Below are 16,160 nucleotides of genomic sequence, written 5' to 3' on the forward strand. Positions count from 1 at the left end.
TCTCTGGGTTATTTGTGGGGCATATGAATTCATTCATTCCCCCCCAAAAAATACAGTCCGGCCCCTCACAAGGTCTGAGGGACAGTGGACCGCCCCCCTGCTGAAAAAGATTGCTGACCCCTGCTTTAAGGCCTTTCCAGATGACTTCCAAAATTGTCCCCTTTAAAAGTTCCTTCCAAGTTTCCTTCTTCCCCCAGCATAGGAAAAGACCACGTTTGGTAAGTTAGAAAATGGTTTACTTACAAACTCTCCAAAGGTCAAATTCATGTGGTTTTCCACACGTCAAGACATAAAAGTTGCATATGTCAGTCAGAAAAGTTGTACCCTCTGCCCACTGGAGCTAAATAGGGCAGCACTGCACCACCTGCTTGGCCGCACAATGGGGAGCCTCCCCAGGCAATGACACCCTACTTACTTTGAGGGGTGCACTCAGGGTGCCCTGTGAGCCCAGTGCTGTTTCGTGAGACTTGCAAAAATGGCAGTTGGGTGGCAGAGCACCGTGAGCTGTTGCATCCTTCTCAAGGTGCCCTCCAGTGTGAGAAGGACGCAACAGCTCACAACACAGCAAGGCATTGGGAGGAATACACCCCCCAAAACTGTGCCCCTCCCGTCCTCTCACACTATGCCACCGCTATGAAGCTCTACATAGCTTTCGTCCAGGCTATCTGAAAGGCTGTATTTCCTCATCCAAAACTGCCCAGGTTCTGAGATCTTCCATGGAGGCTTTCTCCATGCACACTTGGTGGGGATGCAGGACAGGGCCTTTTCAGTGGCTACTCCCAGACTATGGAACTCTCTCTGGGGAAGCCAAACTGACTCCCTCCTTGTTGTTCTGCCCAGAGGTGAAGAACAGCAGGCTCTGGGGGAGAGGTGGCTTTTACTGAAAGGGCTGGTGCCATGCTGTTTTTTTTTTTTGTAATTATCTGTAAGTTTATTGTTGTTGTTGTTTAGTCGTTTAGTCGTGTCCGACTCTTCATGACCCCATGGACCAGAGCACACCAGGCACTCCTGTCTTCCACTGCCTCCCGCAGTTTGGTCAGACTCATGTTTGTAGCTTCGAGAACAGTGTCCAACCATCTCGTCCTCTGTCGCCCCCTTCTCCTTGTGCCCTCAATCTTTCCCAACATCAGGGTCTTTTCCAGGGAGTCTTCTCTTCTCATGAGGTGGCCAAAGTATTGGAGCCTCAGCTTCACGATCTGTCCTTCCAGTGAGCACTCGGGGCTGATTTCCTTAAGAATGGATACGTTTGATCTTCTTGCAGTCCATGGGACTCTCAAGAGTCTCCTCCAGCACCATAATTCAAAAGCATCAATTCTTTGGCGATCAGCCTTCTTTATGGTCCAGCTCTCACTTCCATACATCACTACTGGGAAAACCATAGCTTTTACTATATGGACCTTTGTTGGCAAGGTGATGTCTCTGCTTTTTAAGATGTTATCTAGGTTTGCCATCGCCTTTCTCCCAAGGAGCAGGCGTCTTTTAATTTTGTGACTGCTGTCACCATATGCAGTGATCATGGAGCCCAAGAAAGTAAAATCTCTCACTGCCTCCATTTCTTCCCCTTCTATTTGTCAGGAGGTGATGGGCCCAGTGGCCATGATCTTCGTTTTTTTTGATGTTGAGCTTCAGACCATATTTTGCGCTCTCCTCTTTCACCCTCAATAAAAGGTTCTTTAATTCCTCCTCACTTTCTGCCATCAAGGTTGTGTCATCTGCATATCTGAGGTTGTTGATATTTCTTCCGGCTTGGGATTCATCCAGCCCAGCCTTTCGCATGATGAATTCTGCATATAAGTTAAATAAGCAGGGAGACAATATACAGCCTTGCCGTACTCCTTTTCCAATTTTGAACCAATCAGTTGTTCCATATCCAGTTCTAACTGTAGCTTCTTGTCCCACATAGAGATTTCTCAGAAGACAGATGAGGTGATCAGGCACTCCCATTTCTTTAAGAACTTGCCATAGTTTGCTGTGGTTGACACAGTCAAAGGCTTTTGCATAGTCAATGAAGCAGAAGTAAATGTCTTTCTGGAACTCTCAAGCTTTCTCCATAATCCAGCGCATGTTTGCAATTTGGTCTCTGGTTCCTCTGCCCCTTCGAAATCCAGCTTGCACTTCTGGGAGTTCTCAGTCCACATACTGCTTAAGCCTGTAAGTTTATACACAATGATAACTCTATCAGTGTTTATTTTTTATGACTGTTATTTTCAATGTTTTTAGCTGTTCTTATTTTTATCTGTAAGCTGCCGAGTTCCCAAACAAACGACCTATGCATTTCAGGTGCCACCACTGGGGCTCCAGGATGGGAGCAAGTCTTTCTTTCTGCTTTGCTGCGCGTTCACCCGGAGCCAACTCGGCAGCCTTGCTGCGCTTGCACACCCGGCTATTAGCTGTTTGCATGAGCGCTGCTAGACAGAGGACAGCAGAGCCCTTGGGACAGGCGTCTCTCAGCCGTCGGAGGAAATCTCTTGAAAGCGGCTCCCCTGGACATTGGGGAGTAAGCGCCCCTGAATCCAGCGAGGCTTCCTCCTGGTCCGGAGCCAACACGCGCCTGCAGAGGTTGCGATCCATCCCATGCAACTGTCACCCAAGCAAGTGGCACTTGGGCTGCACGCCCGTACTCACTTACTCTGGAGTAAGCCCCAGGGACTTTCTCGTGATTGTCCTGCTTGGGGCGTGGATCTAGTTGCGGGAAGCCCGGCGCCTTGCCCCACTTCCGACGCGTGCGCTCCGAGGCGCCGCCGAGGAAGCTTCGGCACTGATGCTTTCGGCGCAAGGCGACCCATTTCACGCGTCGCAGCTGAAGGAGAGCTCAGTCAGTGAAGCATGAGTCCCACGTTGGGCAAAAGATTTTTGCGTTCCGGCGGGTTGGACTAGATGTCCCCCGGGATCCCTTTCCACTCTCTCCCGTTTCTATAACACATCGAACCCGCGAAGTCCTTGTCCTGGCTGTCGGCGCCCCCCGCCCAGCTGCCCTCTGCACACGCTCAGATCCCCCGTCGCCAAGTGCAGCGCCCACCTCAGAGAACCGTGGCCTTGGAAGGGCTCCCCGGGGTCATCTAGTCCAACCCCGGCCTTGGTGCACGCGGCCTTCCCGGCGGCGGAGCGCGCGCTCCCGCGCCCAAGGCGGGGGGCGGGCGCCGGAGCCGGAGCCGGAGCCGGAGCCCGCCTTCTCCTCGCGCGTCGCCGCCACCGCCACCGCCGCCACTCGGGGACTGGCAGGGGCGCCTTCGGCCGCTCGCCTCTCCGCCGGGACGCCGCCAGCAGCAGCCGCCGCCGCAGCAGGCGAGCGCCCTCCGGCTCCCGGCGCGGCATGCGGAGGCGGCCGGGGCGCTGCGCCGTCGGGGGCGGCCGGGGGGCGGCCGCGGCGTCCTGAGGAGCGGGGCGGCCCCTGGCGACGCCTGGCCGGCCAGCTCGGCGGCGCCCGCGCGCCATGAGGAGGCACCGGGAGCCGGCGGAGCGCGGCGAGGGCTGCGGGGCCCCGGAGGGCTCGGAGGGGCCCCGCCGGCCAGGCGCCCCCGCCCGCGACTGGCTCTACGAGTCGTACTACTGCCTGAGCCAGCAGCACCCGCTGCTGGTCTTCCTGCTGCTCATCGTGCTGGGCGCTTGCCTGGCGCTGCTGGCCGTCTTCTTCTTCTTGGCCGCCGGGATGGTGAGTCTGGGGGGAGGGCCGAGGGGCTTCTCCCGGGGCGCCCCGGGGAGCCCAGAGCAGGCTGGGCTGCGACCCCCTCAACTTTCCAAAAGAGAAACGAAGGCTTCCAACCAACACAGGCAGAGCTTATTTTCCGATTTTTTTTTAAATCGTCTCGTTTTATTCTCACATGAATGGGCTGGATTTTAATTTGGAGCTTTATTGATTTTTCTTTTTAAAAAAATGTCTGATTATTCAGTTTCACACATAACGGTACACATTTTTGTAGCTTTGCGTTTCTAATGAATGGGAAGCCTCAATTCTGGACAATTTTGGTGCAAGTGGCTTACAGATTTGGCAGCTCTCAAACTTGCTAGAATACCACGATCCAGAGGTTATGGGCCGATGGAGAAATGTTTTGTAAAAAAGCATTTCATGTGATTAGAAATTCAAACGTAGCCCTGCCTGTATTGCTTTGAAACACAAGTGACATTATGATCATGTTTAATTTCTGCATTTTGTGACCTACCACAGTTGATTAGCCGGGCAGCCTGATCCCACTCAGATACACCCCAAGGAAGTCCCACTTTATACAGTGGCATTTACTCCAAGGAAAATTTGTGAGGGATTGTAGCCTTACTTCCATCTCAGCTTTTTCAGGTTGCTTTTTAAAAAGGATTGTTCTACTCTGCTGTAATCCTGTTGTACAGCTATTTGGAATGTTCTGGTCTGGATTTATCCCTTCTTTTCTGTACTCCAGAGCCTCTGCTGCCTTTTTCCTTTTACATTTTTTATACTGGCAGATAACTTCATAACCCATTTCTGCTCAGGAGATGCAGTTAATTTCAGATAAGCCGCTGCAATTGTTACCTCATGGTGTGTCTGGCAAAGCAGAGGCTCTCCTTGGCCTCCCCAACCCCGGCACTTTCTAGCAGTTTCGTGTTTCCAAAGCAGGTTTGAATTGTGACTGCCTTCGGATCTGTTTCAGCACAAAATTACTTTGTGCAATCTCTTGGGCAACTTGCATGTATTCATGTAAATAGCAGAGGACACGCCTGCTTGGGAAGGCTGCTGGGTCCTTTTAGTTAAATATTCTGTTCATGGATCACAAGTGGAATAAAACTGCCAGGCCTCTAGTCCTCAACAAAGCTACTTGGAAACATCCCACAGATTTCAGCAGAGTTTCTGGCCGAGTAAGTGTGCTTAGGCTTGCAGTCCAAATTTAATACCTCTAATTCATTTGCTTGCTTTCCTTCCTGCTGACAGATTAACCTTATTGGTATTTGCTGTTCAGGTGAAGGTTTTAAAGCTACAAAAGAGCTTTAACTAACACTTAAATGTTTTCACCTCAAAACAGGAGTTGAAGGAGCCACCTCCCTCCTTTTTTGATGTTTGGGCATGAGTGCCATTGCTAATGTAGCAAAAAGGACAGCACCCACGGTCAGGAGGAAGTTTGGGCAGGCTGGGGAAAACCCCAAAGTGAGAAAAATATTCAGGAAAAGATGGTGTGGGGCGGGGGGGGGGAGAGGAGGAGGAGGAGGAGGGAGGACTGGGGGGGGGGGGCGCCATGGGACAGAATGCTGACTGATGGTGGGGGTGGGCAGGAACAGGATGGAATGGAGGATTCTAGAGAAAAGGTCTGACTGGCTGAGTGGAAGAGTGAATAAGGAGCACCGCACATGGGAACAGCTTGTTACAGGTCCCACTTGCTATCCACGTTTTTCATTTGCTTCAAACAGTTAAAAGGTAGTCTGTTGCTCACATCATTTGCTACACATGCAAGATTGACTGTAGTTAACAACCCTCTTAATTTTCAGCAGAGGAAAACTTTGTGCCATTTGTCGAATTCCTTATTAGCTTGTTCCCAGGGCTCCAGTTCTTCTCCACTAAAATCAATGGGAGTTTTTGCTCTTGACTTCTGTATAGGAGCCGGATTGCACCCTCAGTCTAAAGTTCAGGGAAATAAACCGTAATCAGGTGTAGCCCATACACTCAGCCAAAATGCTCATTTTTTTCCTCTTGATTGCCGCAATTAGTCAAAGAGATTTCCATTCTTGTGAAGTATTTCCATGTTCAGAATGTAATGATGTGAACCACTGTGAGCTGCAATCTTGCTTATCAATGAACGTCACACGGAAGTGCTGCACTTACACCTTATTAATTTCTCCCTGAATCGAGAGTTGGAATAAATGAGGATTTTCCTACCCATTCTCTGCGCGCACAAAGAAACTCTCACACACTCCTTTTTTGCCTATCCTTCTCCACATCCCTGGCATATTCCCCTGCTTTGGAGGAGAGTAGGCAAACCAATTGTGGAAACTAGGTGGGAGAAGACATGGCTGCCTCATCACTGACAGCCTGATTCAGTGGGGAATTTAAAGGCACAGAGCAGATTTCCAGGTTGCAACTCTCAGGGTGACTCGCTCAGGCTAGCACCTTCTGCATTGAAACCATGTGCTCTGCCACTAAGCTATGTCCTATCCTTAGCCTTAGAACTGTTTATCATTTGGTAACTTCAAAAGTGACCTCCTGTTTTATACATTTCTATTCTGATTTATTGAACTCTGGAAGCAGATAAGTTTTGGCTGATTTAAGCATGGATGTCAGCTTTGGTTTCTATCAGTTTTTCATATTTTCCACCTTTTTGCAACAATTTGGGAATTTTGTTTTTTAAATCCCCATGAAAATTTCTCTGCATTTTATTGTTATTTTTTCCTAATGAACACCTTTTGGTATGCAGTTTTGACTAATACAGTATACACATTTTTGCAAGCAATTTTCCGTAATACAATACATGCATTTATGTTTTTTTCAATCACATATATGTATTCTCATGCAATCACTCCCCCCTAATTTATGCATTTTTGTACACATTGCAAAATTTGGAGAAGTGCTAATTTCTGAAGGATGCCTTCAGTTTTGGTTCACATATTGTTTCCAGAAGTACAAGTTAAATAGTTTCTCACTAATATGCAAATAAAATCTGATTCTTCCCCATCCCACCCTCATTTTATAAAATAAGACTACTGCATACTTGATGATTTGGACAGCCCTGTTTAGGGACGTTTTTAGTGTTTGATGTTTTATTGTGTTTTAAATCCCCTGTTGGAAGCCCCCCAGAGTGGCTGGGGAGGCATGGCCAGGTGGGCAGGGTATAAGTAATAAATAATAATAATAATAATAATAATAATAATAATAATAATAAATCAAATGTATGAGCGGACTCTGTTCAAAAACATTGCATTTGAAGGCATATGTAATATAAATAAAAACCACTTTACATCAGTTTGATAGCAGGACAATGTACAAAAGGCAATTATGTTCATGTAAACGTAAAATCCACAATAATATGTCAGGCATAAAATGCCATTGAAAATACATTAAATAGGCAGTGAAAACAAAATACAAGAAGACTAGGTGCTAGAGGATAATAGAAATGTGATTCTATGACACTCAGAGGTGATGAGAGAATTGTACTGTTGGTATGAAGTGTAAGATGACTCTTCACACCTCCAAAGCAGTATTTTCTGTTGCAATGAGGATGCATTTGTAAACCGGAAGGGTGCTTGATTTTTACCATAGTGGTTAGTCAGTTGGGAATCTGGGTGCTTCACATTTGGAGCAGACTGTTATGGAGGAACTGCCTAGAAACTTCCTCTGCACCCGTCTCCCATTTTATGAAGGTTTTGCAGAGGTGTTAAATTGGAAGGTGGGGGGATGCATTCTGGTCAAGGAGGTTTCTGCTGGAGAAGTGGGTCACCTGGGTCAGGAATGGCCATGAGCCATTGGAAGTTACTTTCTGAGTTTTAATAGACCTTCAAAGTTTATAAACGTTTCTGTGGTATACAGAGCTATGTCAATTTCAGAGCAGATATAAATCAAAAACACTGAAGCCAGTGAAATAGCTAGAGGTAAGCTAGAGCAGTAGTATTTCTGTTCAGATTAGACTGATGGTCTTCTCCCATCACCCTGCTCTAAATATTCTGTGATATGTTCAAGTCCAGTGCATAAAATAATTAGAGGGAGGGTGTTGCCTACAAAATCCAAAGCTTCCATTGTGGACGTCATAGAACTGAAATGCATTTAAAGAGCCTGTGTTGAAAATGCACAGTCCCCTTGATCCTGATTTTGTTATGCATCTGAAACATTCTTAGGCTAGTTTAAACATTTTCCTCGCTGTAAGTGTGTCATCATGGCTGCAGCTCTGAACTGAGGGGCTCTTGAGCGGTATGGAAGCCACGGTTTGCATTGGCAGAGGCTGGGCAGGCTGAGAGAGAGGCTGTGAATCACAGAAAAATAGAATAGTGCAGGAATTGCAGCTAAAGCATCCCTGAGAGATGGCCACCCAACCTCTGCTTAAAAACCTCCTAGAAAGCAGGGGCTGCCTCCTTCCAAGGGAGTCCTTTCCGCTGTTGAACTGCTCTCACCACCAGAAAGAATGTTATAGTTTAGTTTGTCTTTGGCATTCCAGGCATGCCATAGGAAGGGGGAGAAAGCTCATTTATAATGTATTTAGGAGGCTTTATTTCCCAATGGCTAGCAGTGAAAAATGGGATCTAGAGAGGGAGAAAGAACTAGCCACTTACTGTTTTATCCATGAAGTTTGCTTTATGACATAATATTTGTCCTTGTGTTCATCTTCCATTGGCTGCTGAACCAGAACCTTTGGGTCACTGGACGTTTTATACTTCAAAGCTCCCCCCCCCCCTTCTAGTCTCTCTTACCCTAGATACTATCAAGGGTCAAGTATTTTATCAGGTATAATTTTCCTTTTATTGTTTACAATGTACTGGGCTGCATCTTTGCTGTGTCTGAGAATTCATAATTACTAAGTGGTAATCAGAAAGATGAAAGAGAACGGCTGATTATCTATAAATTGTAAGACTATGCAAACTACATTTTCATTCACTGACTGACCATAGGTGTTACATAGTAATAAAAGATAAAAAGTTAGGATCATAATGCTAATTTTCATATCATAATTTGCAAAATTATTTGCAATGTAAATCCTGCAATTACATCTGTTGCATAAATATTATTCAGCATTTTCATATTCCTATATAATGAGACTATTCTTCTGTGTTGCTTTTGAAATTTGCAGTAAATGGTCTACTGTAATAATATCATTCCTGATTTGTGTCTGTGAGTGCATTAATTTTTCTGAGAAATGTAACACTGGCAGTTCCAAAGGAAATAAAACATTCTTGTCTCAAAAATAAGATGCAGCTTACAAATAGCAAGGACACTCCAGCTGGCAATGGATTTGGGCATTTAGGCCTGGGTTTAAGCTCAAACCTCCTGATTAAAATCAGAACGGCTTTAATTTTAGTTGGATTGCCTCAAATAAATGTGCAGATTATAAATATCAACACAAATATCACAAAATGCTCCACAATATATAACAGGCCATTAAAAATAAATATTTATTCAATATGTCCTTCTAGAATGCCAGGTATGGTGATGCAGACTAGGTAAAGGAAAAGGGACCCCTGACCATTAGGTCCACTTGTGACCGACTTGCGGCGCTCATCTCGCTTTATTGGCCGCAGGAGCCAGCATACAGCTTCCGGGTCATGTGGCCAGCATGACTAAGCCGCTTCTGGCGAACCAGAGCAGCACACGGAAACACTGTTTACCTTCCCGCTGGAGCGGTATCTATTTATCTACTTGCACTTTCGGTACCTATTTATCTACTTGCTTTTGAACTGCTAGGTTGGCAGGAGCAGGGACTGAGCAACGGGAGTGCACCCCGTAGCGGGGATTCAAACCACCAAACTTCTGACCGCGTTAAGTATAAACTATGCGGACTAGTTTATACTTAAAAGTCTATCATAATTCTAGAGAAACAGCATTTAAAAGAGGAAGTAAGCCACTGAGTTCAGTGGGACTTACTGGTAGGTAGGTGTGTGTAGGATTTCAGCCTACCTCTTAAAAATATCAGTGTGCAGCTTTGGCAAATCCAGAATGGTTTGAGAATTTACTAATCAATTTCACTTCTAAGAATGTAACACTTTTCTATATACAGTTTCTTAAATATAACATTTCCTGAGGCAACTTTGGAAATGAACATTCAAGGTGAGGAGTGCCATGCATTCAAATGACATTCTTTTGAAGCATCATATCACTTTCTCTGTGACCAAGTACCTGCATTGCCTCTTTATTACTGATTTACAGTAGAATAATAAAGTGCACACTGAGGAAATCAGGCTTCAGGTTTTTACAGATTTTTTAAGTGAAAGCAAGCAGCATTTGCCTCTGAGCCTCTTCAGAAGCTCATTACAGTGGTACCTCGGGTTAAGAACCTAATTTCTTCCGGAGGTCCGTTCTTAGCCTGAAACGGTTCTTAAGCTGAAGCAGCACCACGTTGGCTAATGGGGCCTCCCGCTGTCACTGTGCTGCCGCCGCGAGATTTCTATTCTCATCCTGAAGCAAAGTTCTTAACCCGAGGTACTATTTCTGGGTTAGCGGAGTCTATATAACCTGAAGTGTTTGTAACTCGAGGTACCACTGTACAGTACTAATAAAGAAGTGTACTTTTATTTTCTGCTTATGTATGGCCAAGGGCTACTCTGTTTATAACCCATGATTTCCTCCTGACTTTTTTTTTTAAAGAACTTTGTTGTTGTTTAGTCGTGTCTGCCTCTTCATGACCCCTGGACCAGAGCACGCCAGGCACTCCTGTCTTCGACTGCCTCCCGCAGTTTGGTCAAACTCATGCTGGTAGCTTCGAAGACACTATCCAACCATTTCATCCTCTGTTGTCCCCTTCTCCTTGTGCCCTCCATCTTTCCCAACATCAGGGTCTTTTCCAGGGAGTCTTCTCTTCTCATGAGGTGGCCAAAGCCTTGGAGCCTCAGCTTCAGGATCTGTCCTTCCAGTGAGCACTCAGGGCTGATTTCCTTAAGAATGGATAGATCTTCTTGCAGTCCATGGGACTCTCAAGAGTCTCCTCCAGCACCATAATTCAAAAGCATCCATTCTTTCGCGATCAGCCTTCTTTACGGTCAGCTCTCACTTCCATACATCACTCCTGGGAAAACCAGAGCTTTAACTATACGGACCTTTGTTGGCAAGGTCTGTATTTAAAGAACTACTTACTATAAATAAGCAATAAAAGTGTCTTGCTTTCCATCTGGGCAGCTTGTTTATAATCTTGATTTTTTTTATGAATAAATAAGAATTCACTGATTTACTGATTTTCTTAATTCCCCTGTAAATTCAAGTGTACATTTCAAGGCAGTATAACAGAACCAGAGTTGCTTTTCTCCATATGTGCTTTATGTTGCTGAGAGCATAATCTGCCTTTCCATAACAATGATCAAGAAAAATATGAGGCCAGTTTAGTATATTCTCAGCAGGATGCTGGATGTGGACTTCTCAAATGGAAGTGTCCCTGTTGCAGAACAATCAGGCAAGAGTTTCAGAAAGTAACTTGATCAACAATATAATGTAATAATGTCCTCCCATTAATGTCCTCCCATTAATTTTACCTCTCCACTCTCCAATATCTTTCATTTCTTGTTCTTACCAATTCTCTAAAGGATGGACAGGGTATCAATAATAATAATGTTTGTTTGTTTGTTTATACCCTGCCCATCTGGCTGGGTTCCCCCAGCTACTCTGGGTGGCTCCAAACAGAATATTAAAAACACGATAAAACATCAGACATTAAAGCTTCCCTAAACAGGGCTGCCTTCAGATGTCTTCTAAAAGATAGTTGTTTATTTCCTTGACATCTGGCATTCCTCAGGGCAGGCGCCACCACCAAGAAGGCCCAAGAGGGAGCTTGGGCTGAGGCTTCTGGGCCCTTCTCAATAACTGATAGCTGCTGCTCCGTCTGATGCTGGGAGGCATTCTTTGGGTGGCTTAGGTGTTTACACATACATGACATCTTCTTGTATTGCAATTCCATTATTTACAGGAGTACAACTAGAATTTTTCATGTGCTTGTCTTAACTCTAGTTGCTAAAGAATTTGCACAGATATTTTGAGTGACATGAGAAAGGCACTTTTGGCATTGGTGGTTTTCAGTAACCTGAAGAGCAGAGAAAGTAAGAGTATGGAATCTTACAAATTAGGAAGAAAGAGTTTAACTGGCTAGGGCAGTAGCACTTGTGAGTCATATTCTATACAGGGCTTGTTGTCAATCAGTTAAACATGAGTCAGCAGCATGTTTTATTAAAATATTTCAGTCCCACCTTACTTTCCCATAACAGGTTCGTAAAGGTTCGTAAAGAACATAAATCTCAATAAAGCAACAGGAGAACAAAGAAACAAGCACCAAAGCAACACTAACGGTCCATCAGCGCAGAAAGCAAATAAATAAGGCCAGGCTCCTTCATGTTGTGGGAGCACATTGAAACAAGGGCACATCGGGACCCTGCTGTTTTTACCTGTTGCCTAAAGATGGAGAGGGAAGTGTCAGCTGGGTTTCCCAAAGGAGTTTCCCGGTGTGAGTGCCTAGCTTTCTGCCATTGGTAGGAGATGCATGGCAGCCTGTACAGTGGTACCTCAGGTTACAAACACTTCGGGTTACAAACACTTTGGCTAACCTGGAAGTAGTACCTCGGGTTGAGAACTTTACCTCAGGATGAGAACAGAAATTGTGCAGCTGCGGCAGCAGGAGGCCCCATTAGCGAAAGCGCGCCTCAGGTTAAGAATGGTTTCGGGTTAAGAACGGACCTCCGGAATGAATTAAGTTTGAATTAAGAATACCACTGTATTCTCTTCATTGCAAAGTAAGGCCCCCAGCATTATTTAGTAGGCAGACTTTGTTTGGGAAGCCTTGGGGTTAAATCCCTGCTCAAGCACAAAGTTGACTTTTTGACCTTGGGCTGCTAAGCTGCTTTGTGTGGCTGTGGTGGGAATGAAGTGGGAGAACTTGAAAGAATGGGATACAGCTGCAATAAAATGAGAAAGCTAACTTGATGGGGGTTATTTCAGGCGGGTTTGGAAGAGCAGAAGCAGTTGCTCACACTAAGAACAGGACAAGATGTAGGAATGTGGGCCTGTGATTTTGCAACAACTTCAGGGACCCCTTTCAGTATTGGCACCTGTGTGTGGCACACAAAATTCCAAGGCAGGTTGTAGGTGCACCTTCAGTTCCATGCTGAGCTGTGGCCATTTGTGTCCACTTGGCTAGAGTGAGAAGCACCTGCCTTATCCTGAGTTAGACCATTGCTCCATCTTGCACAACACGGTCTATGCTGCCCAGAAGTAGCTCTCCACAATATCCAGCCCTACCTGAATGTCTTGGGGATTAGAACCTGGTAGCTTCTGCATGTGAAACAAGTGCTCTGCCACAACAAATGCCTTTCCCAGTCTTATCCTTCTGAAAGCCTTTATTAGATTGCATCTAGCGAATGTGTTTGGGTTCAATAAGTGATTTGCATACATTTTGGTCTGTAGTAAGAGAATTAGGAGAATAAAGTAGAACTTTGCAATCATTTTCCTCTCCCCTTTTTCGGCCTCTTCTTCATCTTGTTGGAAACTGGTGCAGGGAGAAGCTTCCCTGGAGAGAGAAAAACACAATTTGTAAGCCTCCCAAGTGTGACACTTTTGCGATTAGCTTTGCGTATTCCGTTTCTCTGTAATGTTGATATTAAACAAAATAGTATGAAAACAAATAGTCATCCATCATTTAAAAATAATTTATTTGTATCTGCTTGTCACCTCCTTGGTATGGAGTTGAAACTGAGCACACATATCTGAAAGGGGATGCTGACAGACAGGCAAGGGAGGGAGGCTATCTTTTGCCTCAGAAACTCAACAGCCAGTCTGTGGGGCAATGCAGCTGCCACCCTGTCCAAAGAGGAAGGGGGATCTTCCTGCAGGATCTTGGGGGGCCTGGCACCTCACCTTTAAGAAGACTGGCCTCCATATTCTCCAGCCTCCTCCTTCCTCTCCTTCCCTCCTGTAGGGGAAACTTCCTCAGCCTTCTCTGTTTAGGGACTCCCACTGCAAATAGGGGCTCCCACGTGCTTGCAGTGGCTACTAGTGAACAGTGCTGGAAAAGAGTTTTTCTCCCAACTGCAACTGGCCCTGGGTTCAAAGGTTTTTCGCCTTTCTGTGGGTGGGTAGCTGCAGTTTTGTTAGATGTCTCATCTTCGTTATCACAACTTGGTGGAAGTAGCATTGCGGAGGTTTTTTTTGTTGGCATCCATCTGTCTTGAGAGACTATGGCAGGCGCCTCTGGGGGTTAAGTCAAACCACAGCATCAGCAGCACCAAAGTGACCTCTCTGGGGTGCAAGCCTGAGCAGTGTGTATGGGGGTTCTGGGCTGGCCAGATGACAAGAGTACACACAAGACCCCCATCTTGGTCTCACTGATGTGGTCCAAAGGAAAGCAGGGCGATATGTTTGGCACCAGCTTGGCTGCAGGAGTTGCCAGAAGGAGGCGGCGTACAAGGCCCCATCCAACCATCTTGGGGACTCCACTGCAGATTTGGGTTCCTAAATACAGAATTATAGAGAAATATTTTTAATGGATATTGTTTTATTTTGCTGTGGTATAAGATGAAACCTCATGCATTTTTGTCTTCTTTTTTATAATATTCTTTGAAATCAGTACTATTTATTGCTCCCATTAAATTTATTGAATAATGCATAGATTTAGTAACACTTGATCAAATATACAGTAATTCTAATTAGGATTTTTAAAATACTTGCCTAATAGCTGGAGGGCATGGTTTCTTGGCATGATGAAACAGTAAAATAAAGGCTGTTTCTTCCTGGAAGCAGAGGTGAGCAAGTGTGCCAGTACAGTACTTAGACTTTGCCTAATACTGACAGTTATTATTTTAGATGTGAGGAGGCATGAACATTGTGATGGCCACTGTTTCAGAGGGGAAGTTAAAGTAAGCATACCTGTCTCCCACTGAAATCAGTGGTGCTTTAAACAGCTTCACTAACTCATTTGTATGCCATATTTCTAATACAATTGCCAAGTTGAGTAACAGCCAGCTTCATTTTTTGAAGCAGCCCAGGCTGAGTGGCTTCACGTTCAGGGGGATATCCTAGTAACTTTTTGGAAGGAATGGATAGAAGGCTTACTGTTAAGATGAGAGTGCATAGGGGTTTTAAGTTCTCTTTTTTACCATGTAGCAGGGGAGCTTATTCAGCCCCGTAAAGTGGGAACGTTCCCCTGCTGGCAGGACAAGCAGAGGCTGCCTAGTAAGCAAGCCAAGTCAATATTTGTAAGAGCCTTCCTGGATCAGATGGAAGGTCTGCCTCATTCAGCCTGGTCTTTCTGAGAGTGGTCGGCCGGATGCTTTGATGCCCATAGACAGGTATGTGCAGGACAGTCTTCCCCTTCAATGGTTGCAGTGGACGTGCTTATTCTGCCACAGATCCCTGGCTTAAGAGTATTGCCCAAGTCAGGGTCTGCTTGTAATTGGAGCAAGGAAATATAAAACTGAGCCATTCTTGCCCTTGTCTTGCTTTGCATGACATCCTTTACTCAGGAGGTTGCAAAGCAAACTGAGGTGTATTTCACTGGTCCCACAAGCTATCTGTGTATAAAATTCATAAACACATAAATTAAATATGATGCAAAAGTATATGATCTCTCTTCAGTGTTTTCACCATGAAACATGAATTGCATGAAGTTTGGCTGAATTAGGCCGCTGTCATAGACACACATTCCTTGAAACACGCCCCATTAGTGGGACTTGCCCTTTCTAAGTAAGCAGCACAGACTTACAGTAATGAGAGTCCTAGAATTGTAGCATTGGAAGGGATCCCAAGGGTCATCTAGTTCAGCCCCCTTGCAATGCAGACATCTCAACTAAAGCATCCATGACAGACGGCCGTCCAACCTCTGCTTAACTTGCCCTGTAGAGTTCTCAAGCTCTTGTGCTCTGCCATGCTTAACCTATTCTGTTATTTAAGAGAGGATGCAGGGTCTGCTAACTTCTGAAACAGTTTTTCCCAATCCAGTGCCCTCCAGCTATTGTGCCCTACACTTCCCATCATCCCAAACTAGCACGGCCATGCTGTGTGTATGCCGGCGTCAGTGGCGTAGCGTGGGTTGTCAGCACCCGGGGCAAGGCAAGTAATTTGCGCCCCCTAACCCGTGGATTTGCGCCCCCTAACCCCCAGATGGTGCACCCCCACGCTACGCCACTGGCTGGCGTATGCTGACTGGTGTTGATGGGAGTTGTAGTCTACAACATCAGGAGTAGGAAAGGCTGTTCTAGAAAGTGGAAAGATTGAGGATGCTTGCTTCCTATGTGGAATCTTCGTTTATTAGGTTATAAGTCTTTGTATGCAAAAATTATACTATCTGGTAAGATAATAGAAATAAACAGTTACAATGCAGTCCTATGTATGTCAACTCCCAGAGTATATAATTGCAGCCCTAAGCACAATGAAATAAGCATTTCGGGGGGGGGGGGGTTAGTGCAAACAATATTTGGTGAATATTGGATGTTAAAGATCCCTACTTAGTTTGCAGAAATATACTGTACATTAAATTAAAGTGCTTTTGAAAGCAGAGGGAGCTCAAGAAAACTACCGGTACTTGCCTCTA

At 45.4% G+C, this 16,160-nt stretch overlaps 1 protein-coding gene across 3 annotated transcripts in view; it reads left to right on the forward strand.

Moving 5' to 3' along the window:
* Positions 1 to 3,431: 3,431 nt before the first annotated feature.
* ADCY2 (adenylate cyclase 2) overlaps positions 3,432 to 16,160 on the forward strand; it is a 136,154-nt gene continuing 123,425 nt past the window's right edge. For all 3 annotated transcript variants that reach the window (XM_079983482.1, XM_079983484.1, XM_079983483.1), the window contains exon 1: positions 3,432 to 3,652. In XM_079983482.1, coding sequence (XP_079839608.1) covers positions 3,434 to 3,652 — 219 coding nt within the window. In that variant the 5' untranslated portion in view covers positions 3,432 to 3,433. The remainder of the gene's footprint in view (positions 3,653 to 16,160) is intronic.

This window comes from Podarcis cretensis (genome assembly GCF_951804945.1).
Source record: "Podarcis cretensis genome assembly, chromosome: 7".
Taxonomy (NCBI): domain Eukaryota; kingdom Metazoa; phylum Chordata; class Lepidosauria; order Squamata; family Lacertidae; genus Podarcis; species Podarcis cretensis.